At 39.9% G+C, this 13811-nt stretch overlaps 1 protein-coding gene across 1 annotated transcript; it reads left to right on the top strand.

Annotated features, from left to right (window-relative positions):
* Positions 1–1785: 1785 nt before the first annotated feature.
* LOC110966337 (protein phosphatase 1 regulatory subunit 3C-like) lies at positions 1786–3721 on the top strand. The gene is made up of 3 exons (XM_022215670.2): positions 1786–1927; positions 2103–2186; positions 2333–3721. The coding sequence occupies exons 2-3, from the start codon at positions 2173–2175 to the stop codon at positions 3357–3359; spliced, it is 1041 nt and encodes a 346-aa protein (XP_022071362.1). The 5' UTR covers positions 1786–1927; positions 2103–2172; the 3' UTR covers positions 3360–3721.
* Positions 3722–13811: the final 10090 nt, after the last annotated feature.

Raw genomic sequence — 13811 nt, 5'->3', positions numbered from 1 at the left:
CAGTTGAGTGTGGAATATTTAGGAGCGAGGAAATGTCACGACTGGATCTGTTGCACAGGTGGCATCCTATCACAGTTCCACGCTGGAATTCACTGAGCTCATGAGAGCCACCCATTCTTTCACAAATGTTTGTAAAAGCAGTCTGCATGCCTTGGTGCTTGATTTTATACACCTGTAGCCATGGAAGTGATTGGAACACCTGATTCTGATTATTTGGATGAGTGAGCGAATACTTTTGGCAATATAGTGTATAATCAAACCATTCTCAAGCACTGGCCTGTGCCAGTGCTGTGGAGATTGAAGAATAGGGTTTTTTTTTATTTTTTGTTGCTTTTCAATGGATTCAAGTGCATCTTCCACACTGTTTTAACCATATCTGACTTCTCTCCTCTTATGTTGTTAACTGTGGAATTGTGACAAATACAACACATCCCTCTCATCTTGAAGGGTATCTGTAGATTGATGGATGCAGGTTCTATAGGTGCACCATTTCTGCCTTTCCTCTGTTTCTTACTGTCTAACTGGCCACCTGTACCATGGATTTTCAATCTGCAGGTTGGCAAATACATGTCCTGGCCTACTCTGTAGGGTTTTGGCTGCACCTCAGTTTCATTCTGCTACAGGCAGAAATAATACTCTGGTTTATTTGTATTTTTAAACCAACTGCAGTCGTCTTTGGCAGAGCTAAGCAAAGCATACTGTCTTACTGCATGATCCAAATCCCTGACAAAACCTGAAATTTTCTGTGTGATAGGTTGCTGTACCATGTTCTGCAGATTCTTAAAAAAAGTTCACACATCCCTTTAGCGATATATTTTACTAGTCATTAGCAAACATAGTGAAAGCAACTAATAAAACAGAATCTTAATTGAATTTTAAAGACATAAATATCAGCACTTTCACATTAGCAAACCTGCATATTTTTTTCTCTACAAAATTCATATTATTCATTTTATTTTATTTACTTTTTTTGTTTGTTTTACTTCAATTTTGCCTGGTCAACCATGCCTCACCTTACAGTAGCTCTGTTCTACCCAGTTTGAGGTCATCTGAAAAATCTGTTCATAACATTTTGTTCAGTTATGAATGCAATATTACTATAGTACTTCCATGTTTAGTCAGACATTGAAGTCGTGTTGATCTTATCTCTGATAAAGAATGCATTTGAGTGCATTTTTTTCAAGGTTTGGAATTACTTTGCAACTAAAATTTTCTTTAAAATGTCTTGTGTTTTACATTGCATCAGTGGAGTAAAACCAAATGGTTTGACTGGGATAATCTGAAGGAAAGGCAAAATTAAAAGCTGGATATATTAACAATTTATCAATTAACATGCAATATGAGTTAACATGCTTTTCATGCATTTTAACTGATGGCAAATGTGTTTTTACTCACTGAACATTTAACATTTTTATATGACCATCCATACATGGTAGTTCTGTTTTCCTGTTCAACTACATCAAAACTTGATTTTGGGTCATTACTTTTTATCTCTCAAAATGATTAGGTTCATCTCAAACTAAAAGAGTTGTTCCTGGCTGAATGGTATAAAATGCAAATTGCAAAGACAAGACAGCGTTTGAAAAGACAAGACAGCGTTTGAAAGGTTATATTCCTTGTGGTAACGATGACAAAAAACACTGTTTTCTGAATCCGAGCTGAATCACAGAAGAGTTCCATAAAAGGAAAGCTTTGACATGACACTTTTCACACAGCAGTTCTCTTTAAGGGCAGGACATAAACAGAGCAGCTTCATTTCATTGGCTACAACTACACCCACATGCAAATGCGTTGTCACGGAAGACACAGCCTCATTCCCAAACTCCGCACATAAGCTCCAGAGAGAGCAGCAGCAGACAGCAGCCACGGTCCTCTGTTTGTTTTCTCCGTCATTGACTTGATGAGACATATGGTGCTTTTATAACCTGTAAGTATGTTTAGCACTAAAAAAAAAGTGTCATCACCTTGAAATTGGAGGCCGCTGTCTCTGTTCTGCAGCATTCTTTCTAGTCATGTGTATAGCTTTTTTAATGACTGTTGTTTAATTTACTTATGTTTATGTATGTTTAACGTGTTTATAATCTGTTCTTTTCTGTTTATAGATCAGAGAGAGTTTGGGGAAGTCCTTGAACAAAGGCAACAGATTTACTGAGTAACATCCACAGTCTGGAAATGAAATGTGCAAGGTAAGCTTCGTTAATTTCTGCATGAGGTAATCACATTAAAGCTGAAATCACAGATGATGATAATATATGCACATGGTTATAATATATTAACAGTGTCTCTTTAAGCAGTAAATCTCATTTTAGCCCTGTCTTTTCTTCTTCTGCAGAGTTTTACAGGCTTTAAGCCATCCCCAGTCGGCTGTAATACCTGTAGACCTGGCCATGTGTCTGAGCCTCAGCCAGCGCCAGCCTTTTTATCAACTGCTGTCCATGTCGCCTCTGAAACCCACACAGCATCGCTCTCAGCCAACTGACTGTCCACCGAGGGCCGGCCTTCCCTCCCCACATCACTCGTCCTCATCCTCCTCACTTTCATGCTCTTCATTGTCCTCTTCTCCAGTGCCCTCGGAGCGGCGGAGCTGTTTCCGCAGGGACAGTGGCGGCAGTGGCATGAACAAGAAGCGCGTGGTGTTTGCAGATGCCAAAGGACTGGCACTCACTGCTGTGCGTCTGTTCATTCCAGAGCCCTCTTCCCCGACTCCTACCCTGGTGATTAGACCCCTTCCAGTCAAACTGGAAGGCCAACAGTCGGTCTCCAACAAAATGCAACGCCCCAAATTCAGGCTGGGTTTCCCTCAGCCAGCACTGGACCTTAAAGCCTTCCTCGGACGCCTGCGAGATACAAATGTGCAACTGGAAAGCTGCAAAATTTCAGAGCACTCTTTGAGTGGCAAAGTGCGTGCTTTCCATGTCAGTGCCGAGAGCGCTGTGCATATAAGGGTGACCTTTGACTCTTGGCGAAGCCATCATGACATCCCCTGCACACTCTTGCAGCAGCAGCGCTGTGGGGGTTTTAACATGGATGTCTTCAGCTTTGATTTAAGCTTACCCCAGAACATTGATCCACAGGAGCGAATGGAGTTTTGTGTGTCATTCAGGCCCAGTCCTGCTGGCACAACAGCACACTGGGATGACAACAGGGGGCAGAATTACCGAGTGTGTATGGAAAAAGATGAACCAAATGCTAACCAAAGCAGCCCTAACCGTTTTTACCCCACACTTGCATCATACCACTCATCATTATGGCCTGCACATGTGTCTGCTGGTCTGAAGAACTCTGATGTACAGCATCTTCAGAGGAATTTATCAAACAGATCCAGAGCAGACTGGAAAATGCTATGTTCAGTTAAATAGACCAGCGAGAACAGTTTGTGCTTTCCCAGCAGATCTATGTGTAATTATATAATAATGTGAATATTTTATTTAAGTAATATTTTTAAGAAACGTTGTGCTTTTAAATGTGCATAAACTATGTGAACTCTCCAATGCTGGATGATCTGAAACCTGCTGTCTCAACCATTGCTCACATTCATGAGCTTAACTACTCTGCTGAAATGTGAAACTTATGTTCTGCAATAATATTCTGATTAAATCTGTCAAAAAGAAAACAAAGATATTCTTTCTCATTTCTTCCCTCTGCAGAATTAAAATCCTAATCATTAAACACATGCAGACAGCTTATAGTAAACTCTGCAATAATGAATACTGTATACAGAGGCGAAAATCCTTTTTCATTTTTTGGGGGGGACAATAAACAGTAAAATTTCAGAGAGTAATTCCTGAGGGGGGGGGGGTGCATGAAAAAAATTGCTCTCTCCCTCTCTCTCTCCTGCGCCTTTGGAACTTGCCGTGCAGGGTTGAGCCCTCAGCATGTTATTAAAAGTAATAATAGCAGTTATAGCATTGTTCTGTTGTAGTGCATATTCTACCTGCATACAGGTTTTTCTATGTTCAACCAGCAAAATCAACAATGTTATTAGGTGGAAGGTGGAAATGATACACTTTTATGACCACATCTAACAGAATTTCTTTGCACCCTGCTCTAATTTTCACTTTAGTCCATCAAAGTAGCTTTACAAGAAAGTGAAGCTCAAAATAAGTTTCAAAACTACAGAGGAAATACCATCAAGAATAATCCAATAACGACTGGACTAACTACTAGCCTACAAGAAATAAAAAAAAATCTTCAAAATCTGGATATCTCTATAGAAACAAATCTAATGTCAGTAAAATATAAACTGGGCTTATATCTGACATTAATATCCTGACAGACATTTTTGAAAATCCTGTCGTCTATATTTCCTCCCCTCTTTTCCCTCGTCTATTTTCCTCTCTGTCCTCTCTTGTCTCTCTGTGTCACCTCTGTCACTGCCACTATTCTACATACTCATTTGAGCCTGTTAAAGATCATAAGCTAGGCTATTTTCTTACCGGTGTGCTGTTTTAAAATAAAACATTTACACATTACCATAAATTGTCATCCTTTGAAAGATCATCGCACACTGTTGACACACAAAGCTGCTGGTAGCCCAGCACACTGGAAACGGCATGTGGACTAAACCACTTGAGGAATGTGACGGTCATAATCTTTCAACAATTAAAAAATAAAAAGTTTTAAGTTTATAATTTGCAGTGCTTGTGTTGTGCTTTCATTAAACATTACTATATTATTATTCAATTGTTTTTGTGTGCTGACAATGATTTTTTGGGGGGGACACCTTTATGGAAGGGGGGGGACACGTCCACTGTGTCCCCCCGGGATCTCCGCCTATGACTGTATATGTACATTGTAGCTTCACATATAGGCCCTGATTAAGATGCTCTTGGGGAAAAGGAAAAAAAACATGAGACCTGCAATAAATGTATCAGTACACAAGGCAGTTACTTGAAGAGCACTTGACATTGCGATCCCATTTCCTCTAAGCACAGAGAATGAAGTATACTTATGATGTGCACTCACACGACACTACTGTTCTTGGCTCATGTTCAGATTCCAGGTGTGTGTTTTCATCGTGTACGTCACGCATACCAGACAGAATATGTCAACAAACTGAAATATCCTCTGGGCAAGGTGGAACACTCGGTTAGAAAGGCACAGTCTGTTCCACATGCCCTCCTTACATACTGTAACAAAGTTGACTATCGTGCTGGGAATTGTTGCTTCTTGTGCTGCACGTGACTGGTGATACAAATAGCAAGTTACCATGGCAGCACCGGGCCAGCACGTCCTTTTGGATAATGCTTGGGGCTTGTGTTTACATGCAAGGGTGGAGTCATCACGAGATAGGATATCAGCCACAGTGAGAAAGCCCCTCCTCTTGTTCCAATCCTTCTTAGTCACCTCTCTTGGAATTGTCTCTTTGTCTTTTTCTCTCTCTCAGGCGACTGTCGTCCCAGGACCTTTGGGAATTGCTATAGCTGAGTGATAACAGCTGAACAGTTCGTACATGTAGCCAGTTTTCACACCTTGTAGCCCAAGACACTCATTTATTAGTCCAACAAGGAACGCGGTGGAGTTATGTGCCGATCAGTGTACGTTTGTCTGTGAGCCTGTCTGTCTGTCTGTTGATAGGATTGTTAGTGCACAAAAAAGTACTAAGGGTGGCCATCTTACTGAGATACGCTGACTTAGTGGCACTCTGTGGCCATTTTACAGGTTTTCTCTTGTACAATTACTGTTTGTTCTTGTTGTTTTCTACTGGTTTTCGGGTTAAATGTGAATAAGTAGCGAACTGTAGCCATGTTTTCCTGTCGAATATGATTAGGTGACAGGTTTCTCCTCTTCTTCTCATCCGTATGTCCTCAGCACCAGTGTCTAAATGCCATCGGAGGAGATCCTACGCTACTCTCAGCTTCACTCGAATGAGGACGTCAGGACAGGGTGTAATCGCCAAAGCTTTCTCATATTCCATCAGTGTTGTACACGTTGCAAGAAAATAATTGTTCACTGAGAAAACTTTATGTCTCATTATTTAAAATTGGACTCCCCTAAGAATGCAAGACGTCGCACCACAATATGTCTGGTATTTATGTATAAAGTGTTTAGTGTAAGTCCTCATGTATGAAGTCATTTGTTATTGTTGTTGTTTTTTTGGACCAGTTAACAATATAATAGAAATACTTTATTTATCCCACACTTGGAAAATTATTTGCTCCAACAGCAAAAACACCAAATTACAACAAGTTAAAAAAAACAGTGTAAATTACAGTCTGTAAAAACAGAATAATAGAATAAGGGGCTAAAGTGATCACAGTGTGGCAGATGAAGAGCAGAATGACTATTTCAAAACAATGACTTTAACAGAAATATGCGGGTTGAGTTAACTGTGCAAGTTGTATGATATAAAATAACAAAATCTGGAGTCAGATTTTGTTGGGTCAGTTAACAAAATCTGACCCCCCCATTATATGAGGAATGCAACAAGTGACAACCTCCAAGTTTTCTCAGCAGGCATATCTGGACTACAACAGAAAACCCGTAAAGTGGCCACAGAGTGAAATTTAAGTCACGCGTGTTCACACAAAGGAGGAGTCAGATTTTGCCGGGGAATAGGAAAATACTACAACACCGGCTGTAGGCTGAGGTAAGAATGTATTTAAATTCAACAGTTTATGTTGTTCATTCATGATTATTCTGGAAGTTGTATTGTTTTGTGCACAGCCTGTTATGAGCTAAGAAAGGACTGGCAGAATGGCAGCTTTACTGAAGCAAATGTAATGCCCTGCACATCCGTGTGGGCCGGTTTGTTGGGGGGATTATCTTCACTGGGACTTCGGTCGTCATCCATCTGCCATCATGTGTTGATGTCCACCCACATCCACATCTCCATAATGCTGGAATCAGCCATCGCTTCGGACCGTCTTGCTGGACATTCATCATAAAGGGCCGGTATGATTTTCTGAGTGCATACGATATTTTTTTGTTTAGTTTTTTGTTTTGTTGCCCCAGGGGTTGGATTTGATTTGCCTGGCTGGCCAGTTGTGGGTGAACAAAGACATTTTAAATCCTTGAAATTGTTCAGTAAACTCAGTTGTGATTATTGTGAGCTGTTAATGAACACAATGTTTTGGTTGTTTCATCATTCATAAGATAAACTTTATATGTGGGTTCAATATATTTTTTTCTCCTAAAAATGTACAATCTGTTGTCATTGTGTAGTTTTAGGATGAAAATATTCCCAACTAAATTCCTTCCCAAACATGAATTACACCTTAAAGTGTGAGACGCAAAAGGGATGGTTAATTAGATTCAGCGGTGTTGGCCAAGTATAAGGTGTAACCAAACAGTCAGTGAAAGATATAATTACAGAACGCCACAGTTGTACAAAATTTATTACTTGTCACGTTTCTCACGTGGAAATACTTGCAGCACATTCACGTGATATTAAGTCTCTAAGATGATACTTTTCCTACGTAGTCATGTAGGTCCTAAACTAGGGAATAATTTAGGAAAAACTGTAACCAAGACTGAGCTGCATAGTGTCATAGTGGTTAGCACTTTCGCCTTGCAGCAAGAAGATCCCCAGTTCAAATCCCGGCCTCGGCCTGGGATCTTTCTGCATGGAGTTTGCATGTTCTCCCTGTGCATGCACAGGTTTTCTCTGGGTACTCCGGCTTCCTCCCACAGTCCAAAAATATGCTGAGGTTAATTGGTTACTCTAAATTGCCCGTAGATGTGAATGTGAGTGTGGTTGTCTGTCTGTATATGTAGCCCTGTGACAGACTGGCGACCTGTCCAGGGTGTCCCCTGCCTTCGCCCGAGTCAGCTGAGATAGACTCCAGCACCCCCCGCGACTCTAATGAGGATAAAGTGGTATATAGAGAATGGATGGATGGATGTAACCAAGACTTCTCTGTTGTTTGCAGACGTGAAGTACACATGTACTCATATATATTTTACATTTTTGTAAATTTCTATTATTCTGATGTTAGGTGAATTTTACTTATTTGCCTTTTCTCTCACAAGAAGTAGTACCTTAAATTGGAAACGAAGTGGTAGCGGAAGACTGTTATTTTGTCTAGAACTGAGTTTGATAGGATTTTTAGTGCACAAAAAAGTACTAAGCGTGGCCATCTTACCGAGATATGCCGACTTACGTTTCACTCTGTGGCCATTTTACAGGTTTTCTCTTGTACAATTACTGTTTTTTCTTGTTGTTTTCTACTGGTTTTCGGGTTAAATGTGAATAAGTAGCGAACTGTAGCCATGTTTTCCTGTCGAATATGATTAGGTGACAGGTTTCTCCTCTTCTTCTCATCCGTATGTCCTCAGCACCAGTGTCTAAATGCCATCGGAGGAGATCCTACGCTACTCTCAGCTTCACTCGAATGAGGACGTCAGGACAGGGTGTAATCGCCAAAGCTTTCTCATATTCCATCAGTGTTGTACACGTTGCAAGAAAATAATTGTTCACTGAGAAAACTTTATGTCTCATTATTTAAAATTGGACTCCCCTAAGAATGCAAGACGTCGCACCACAATATGTCTGGTATTTATGTATAAAGTGTTTAGTGTAAGTCCTCATGTATGAAGTCATTTGTTATTGTTGTTGTTTTTTTGGACCAGTTAACAATATAATAGAAATACTTTATTTATCCCACACTTGGAAAATTATTTGCTCCAACAGCAAAAACACCAAATTACAACAAGTTAAAAAAAACAGTGTAAATTACAGTCTGTAAAAACAGAATAATAGAATAAGGGGCTAAAGTGATCACAGTGTGGCAGATGAAGAGCAGAATGACTATTTCAAAACAATGACTTTAACAGAAATATGCGGGTTGAGTTAACTGTGCAAGTTGTATGATATAAAATAACAAAATCTGGAGTCAGATTTTGTTGGGTCAGTTAACAAAATCTGACCCCCCCATTATATGAGGAATGCAACAAGTGACAACCTCCAAGTTTTCTCAGCAGGCATATCTGGACTACAACAGAAAACCCGTAAAGTGGCCACAGAGTGAAATTTAAGTCACGCGTGTTCACACAAAGGAGGAGTCAGATTTTGCCGGGGAATAGGAAAATACTACAACACCGGCTGTAGGCTGAGGTAAGAATGTATTTAAATTCAACAGTTTATGTTGTTCATTCATGATTATTCTGGAAGTTGTATTGTTTTGTGCACAGCCTGTTATGAGCTAAGAAAGGACTGGCAGAATGGCAGCTTTACTGAAGCAAATGTAATGCCCTGCACATCCGTGTGGGCCGGTTTGTTGGGGGGATTATCTTCACTGGGACTTCGGTCGTCATCCATCTGCCATCATGTGTTGATGTCCACCCACATCCACATCTCCATAATGCTGGAATCAGCCATCGCCTCGGACCGTCTTGCTGGACATTCATCATAAAGGGCCGGTATGATTTTCTGAGTGCATACGATATTTTTTTGTTTAGTTTTTTGTTTTGTTGCCCCAGGGGTTGGATTTGATTTGCCTGGCTGGCCAGTTGTGGGTGAACAAAGACATTTTAAATCCTTGAAATTGTTCAGTAAACTCAGTTGTGATTATTGTGAGCTGTTAATGAACACAATGTTTTGGTTGTTTCATCATTCATAAGATAAACTTTATATGTGGGTTCAATATATTTTTTTCTCCTAAAAATGTACAATCTGTTGTCATTGTGTAGTTTTAGGATGAAAATATTCCCAACTAAATTCCTTCCCAAACATGAATTACACCTTAAAGTGTGAGACGCAAAAGGGATGGTTAATTAGATTCAGCGGTGTTGGCCAAGTATAAGGTGTAACCAAACAGTCAGTGAAAGATATAATTACAGAACGCCACAGTTGTACAAAATTTATTACTTGTCACGTTTCTCACGTGGAAATACTTGCAGCACATTCACGTGATATTAAGTCTCTAAGATGATACTTTTCCTACGTAGTCATGTAGGTCCTAAACTAGGGAATAATTTAGGAAAAACTGTAACCAAGACTGAGCTGCATAGTGTCATAGTGGTTAGCACTTTCGCCTTGCAGCAAGAAGATCCCCAGTTCAAATCCCGGCCTCGGCCTGGGATCTTTCTGCATGGAGTTTGCATGTTCTCCCTGTGCATGCACAGGTTTTCTCTGGGTACTCCGGCTTCCTCCCACAGTCCAAAAATATGCTGAGGTTAATTGGTTACTCTAAATTGCCCGTAGATGTGAATGTGAGTGTGGTTGTCTGTCTGTATATGTAGCCCTGTGACAGACTGGCGACCTGTCCAGGGTGTCCCCTGCCTTCGCCCGAGTCAGCTGAGATAGACTCCAGCACCCCCCGCGACTCTAATGAGGATAAAGTGGTATATAGAGAATGGATGGATGGATGTAACCAAGACTTCTCTGTTGTTTGCAGACGTGAAGTACACATGTACTCATATATATTTTACATTTTTGTAAATTTCTATTATTCTGATGTTAGGTGAATTTTACTTATTTGCCTTTTCTCTCACAAGAAGTAGTACCTTAAATTGGAAACGAAGTGGTAGCGGAAGACTGTTATTTTGTCTAGAACTGAGTTTGATAGGATTTTTAGTGCACAAAAAAGTACTAAGCGTGGCCATCTTACCGAGATATGCCGACTTACGTTTCACTCTGTGGCCATTTTACAGGTTTTCTCTTGTACAATTACTGTTTTTTCTTGTTGTTTTCTACTGGTTTTCGGGTTAAATGTGAATAAGTAGCGAACTGTAGCCATGTTTTCCTGTCGAATATGATTAGGTGACAGGTTTCTCCTCTTCTTCTCGTCCGTATGTCCTCAGCACCAGTGTCTAAATGCCATCGGAGGAGATCCTACGCTACTCTCAGCTTCACTCGAATGAGGACGTCAGGACAGGGTGTAATCGCCAAAGCTTTTTCATATTCCATCAGTGTTGTACACGTTGCAAGAAAATAATTGTTCACTGAGAAAACTTTATGTCTCACTATTTAAAATTGGACTCCCCTAAGAATGCAAGACGTCGCACCAAAATATGTCTGGTATTTATGTATAAAGTGTTTAGTGTAAGTCCTCATGTATGAAGTCATTTGTTATTGTTGTTGTTTTTTTGGACCAGTTAACAATATAATAGAAATACTTTATTTATCCCACACTTGGAAAATTATTTGCTACAACAGCAAAAACACAAAATTACAACAAGTTAAAAAAAACAGTGTAAATTACAGTCTGTAAAAACAGAATAATAGAATAAGGGGCTAAAGTGATCACAGTGTGGCAGATGAAGAGCAGAATGACTATTTCAAAACAATGACTTTAACAGAAATATGCGGGTTGAGTTAACTGTGCAAGTTGTATGATATAAAATAACAAAATCTGGAGTCAGATTTTGTTGGGTCAGTTAACAAAATCTGACCCCCCCCCCATTATATGAGGAATGCAACAAGTGACAACCTCCAAATTTTCTCAGCAGGCATATCTGGACTACAACAGAAAACCCGTAATGTGGCCACAGAGTGAAATTTAAGTCACGCGTGTTCACACAAAGGAGGAGTCAGATTTTGCCGGGGAATAGGAAAATACTACAACACCGGCTGTAGGCTGAGGTAAGAATGTATTTAAATTCAACAGTTTATGTTGTTCATTCATGATTATTCTGGAAGTTGTATTGTTTTGTGCACAGCCTGTTATGAGCTAAGAAAGGACTGGCAGAATGGCAGCTTTACTGAAGCAAATGTAATGCCCTGCACATCCGTGTGGGCCGGTTTGTTGTTGGGGGGATTATCTTCACTGGGACTTCGGTCGTCATCCATCTGCCATCATGTGTTGATGTCCACCCACATCCACATCTCCATAATGCTGGAATCAGCCATCGCTTCGGACCATCTTGCTGGACATTCATCATAAAGGGCCGGTATGATTTTCTGAGTGCATACAATATTTTTTTTGTTTAGTTTTTTGTTTTGTTGCCCCAGGGGTTTGGGTTTGATTTGCCTGGCTGGCCAGTTGTGGGTGAACAAAGACATTTTAAATCCTTGAAATTGTTCAGTAAACTCAGTTGTGATTATTGTGAGCTGTTAATGAACACAATGTTTTGGTTGTTTCATCATTCATAAGATAAACTTTATATGTGGGTTCAATATATTTTTTTCTCCTAAAAATGTACAATCTGTTGTCATTGTGTAGTTTTAGGATGAAAACATTCCCAACTAAATTCCTTCCCAAACATGAATTACACCTTAAAGTGTGAGACGCAAAAGGGATGGTTAATTAGATTCAGCGGTGTTGGCCAAGTACCAGGTGTAATCAAACAGTCAGTGAAAGATATATTACAGAACGCCACAGTTGTACAAAATTTATTACTTGTCACGTTTCTCACGTGGAAATACTTGCAGCACATTCACGTGATATTAAGTCTCTAAGATGATACTTTTCCTACGTAGTCATGTAGGTCCTAAACTAGGGAATAATTTAGGAAAAACTGTAACCAAGACTGAGCTGCATAGTGTCGTAGTGGTTAGCACTTTCGCCTTGCAGCAAGAAGATCCCCAGTTCAAATCCCGGCCTCGGCCTGGGATCTTTCTGCATGGAGTTTGAATGTTCTCCCTGTGCATGCGTGGGTTTTCTCCGGGTACTCCGGCTTCCTCCCACAGTCCAAAAATATGCTGAGGTTAATTGGTTACTCTAAATTGCCTGTAGGTGTGAATGTGAGTGTGGTTGTCTGTCTGTATATGTAGCCCTGCGACAGACTGGTGACCTGTCCAGGGTGTCCCCTGCCTTCGCCCGAGTCAGCTGAGATAGACTCCAGCACCCCCCGCGACTCTAATGAGGATAAAGTGGTATATAGAGAATGGATGGATGGATGTAACCAAGACTTCTCTATTGTTTGCAGACGTGAAGTACACGTGTACTCATATATATTTTACATCTTTGTAAATTTCTATTATTCTGATGTTAGGTGAATTTTACTTATTTGCGATGCTCAGTGAGGTTAAGAGAGGCCTGAGTTGCACACAATATACAGCATTACATGACAGTTTAGTCCCATAAGCTGCTACTAAATACCTAAATTCAATACTAATCAACCTAAAGTGAGAGACAAGCTTTGCACCAAAATTAGTGTTATATGTAAAAAACTTGAATATTAGGCTTTGAGTAGAAGAAAAACTCACTCAAACATATTCTAGCAGAGCCCCAGAATATATACATAAACACGTAGAACTGGGTATTTTAGAAGTCTGAAGACTGAATGATCATGTTCCACTCTTTTCTTTAAAATAATATAAATACTCTCAGACTTTGTGGACCACAGAACCTTAATCATAAACACAAAAATGAAAGAAAAGCCTATTTGATTGTCAGGAACAGCACTGGAAATAGAATAGGAGCCCTTTTATTACTACAAAAAAAGACTATGGTGTTAAAAATAATTAATAATACGCCTTTTGCACCAGATTCTTTAAAAACAATCAAATCTGTGTTTCTTGCTGCAACCAAGAAGAACAGTCACATGACAAAAAAAAATTCAGCTGAACTGCAGGCTGGGTGAAAACATCTATACCAGTAGTATATACAGTCAGCATGTTTTTTTGTCTTTTTGCCAGTATTGGTAAAATCTGTGGGTACTTGCAAAAAATGTTATACGTTTCGATTTCAGTTTTTTGTGGGAGAAATATTTGTCAAACATATGGTGATCAAATACCTGGTGTTTTTTCATCATCTACATAGAAACTAAGGAGATTTTGTCACTTGAAAACAGCACTGATGACATTGTACCAACAAGGGTGGAAACATGACTCACTTGCTAAGCTGCTGAGAAACAGCTTTAACTCCTTATTTCTGGTAATGTGCACATGAATCATAGTCTCGTCTTCCAATTCTAGGAGTTCTGGC

The sequence above is a fragment of the Acanthochromis polyacanthus genome, chromosome 18 (assembly GCF_021347895.1).
Source record: "Acanthochromis polyacanthus isolate Apoly-LR-REF ecotype Palm Island chromosome 18, KAUST_Apoly_ChrSc, whole genome shotgun sequence".
NCBI classification, from domain to species: domain Eukaryota; kingdom Metazoa; phylum Chordata; class Actinopteri; family Pomacentridae; genus Acanthochromis; species Acanthochromis polyacanthus.
This window is presented reverse-complemented; position numbering and strand designations above follow the sequence as displayed.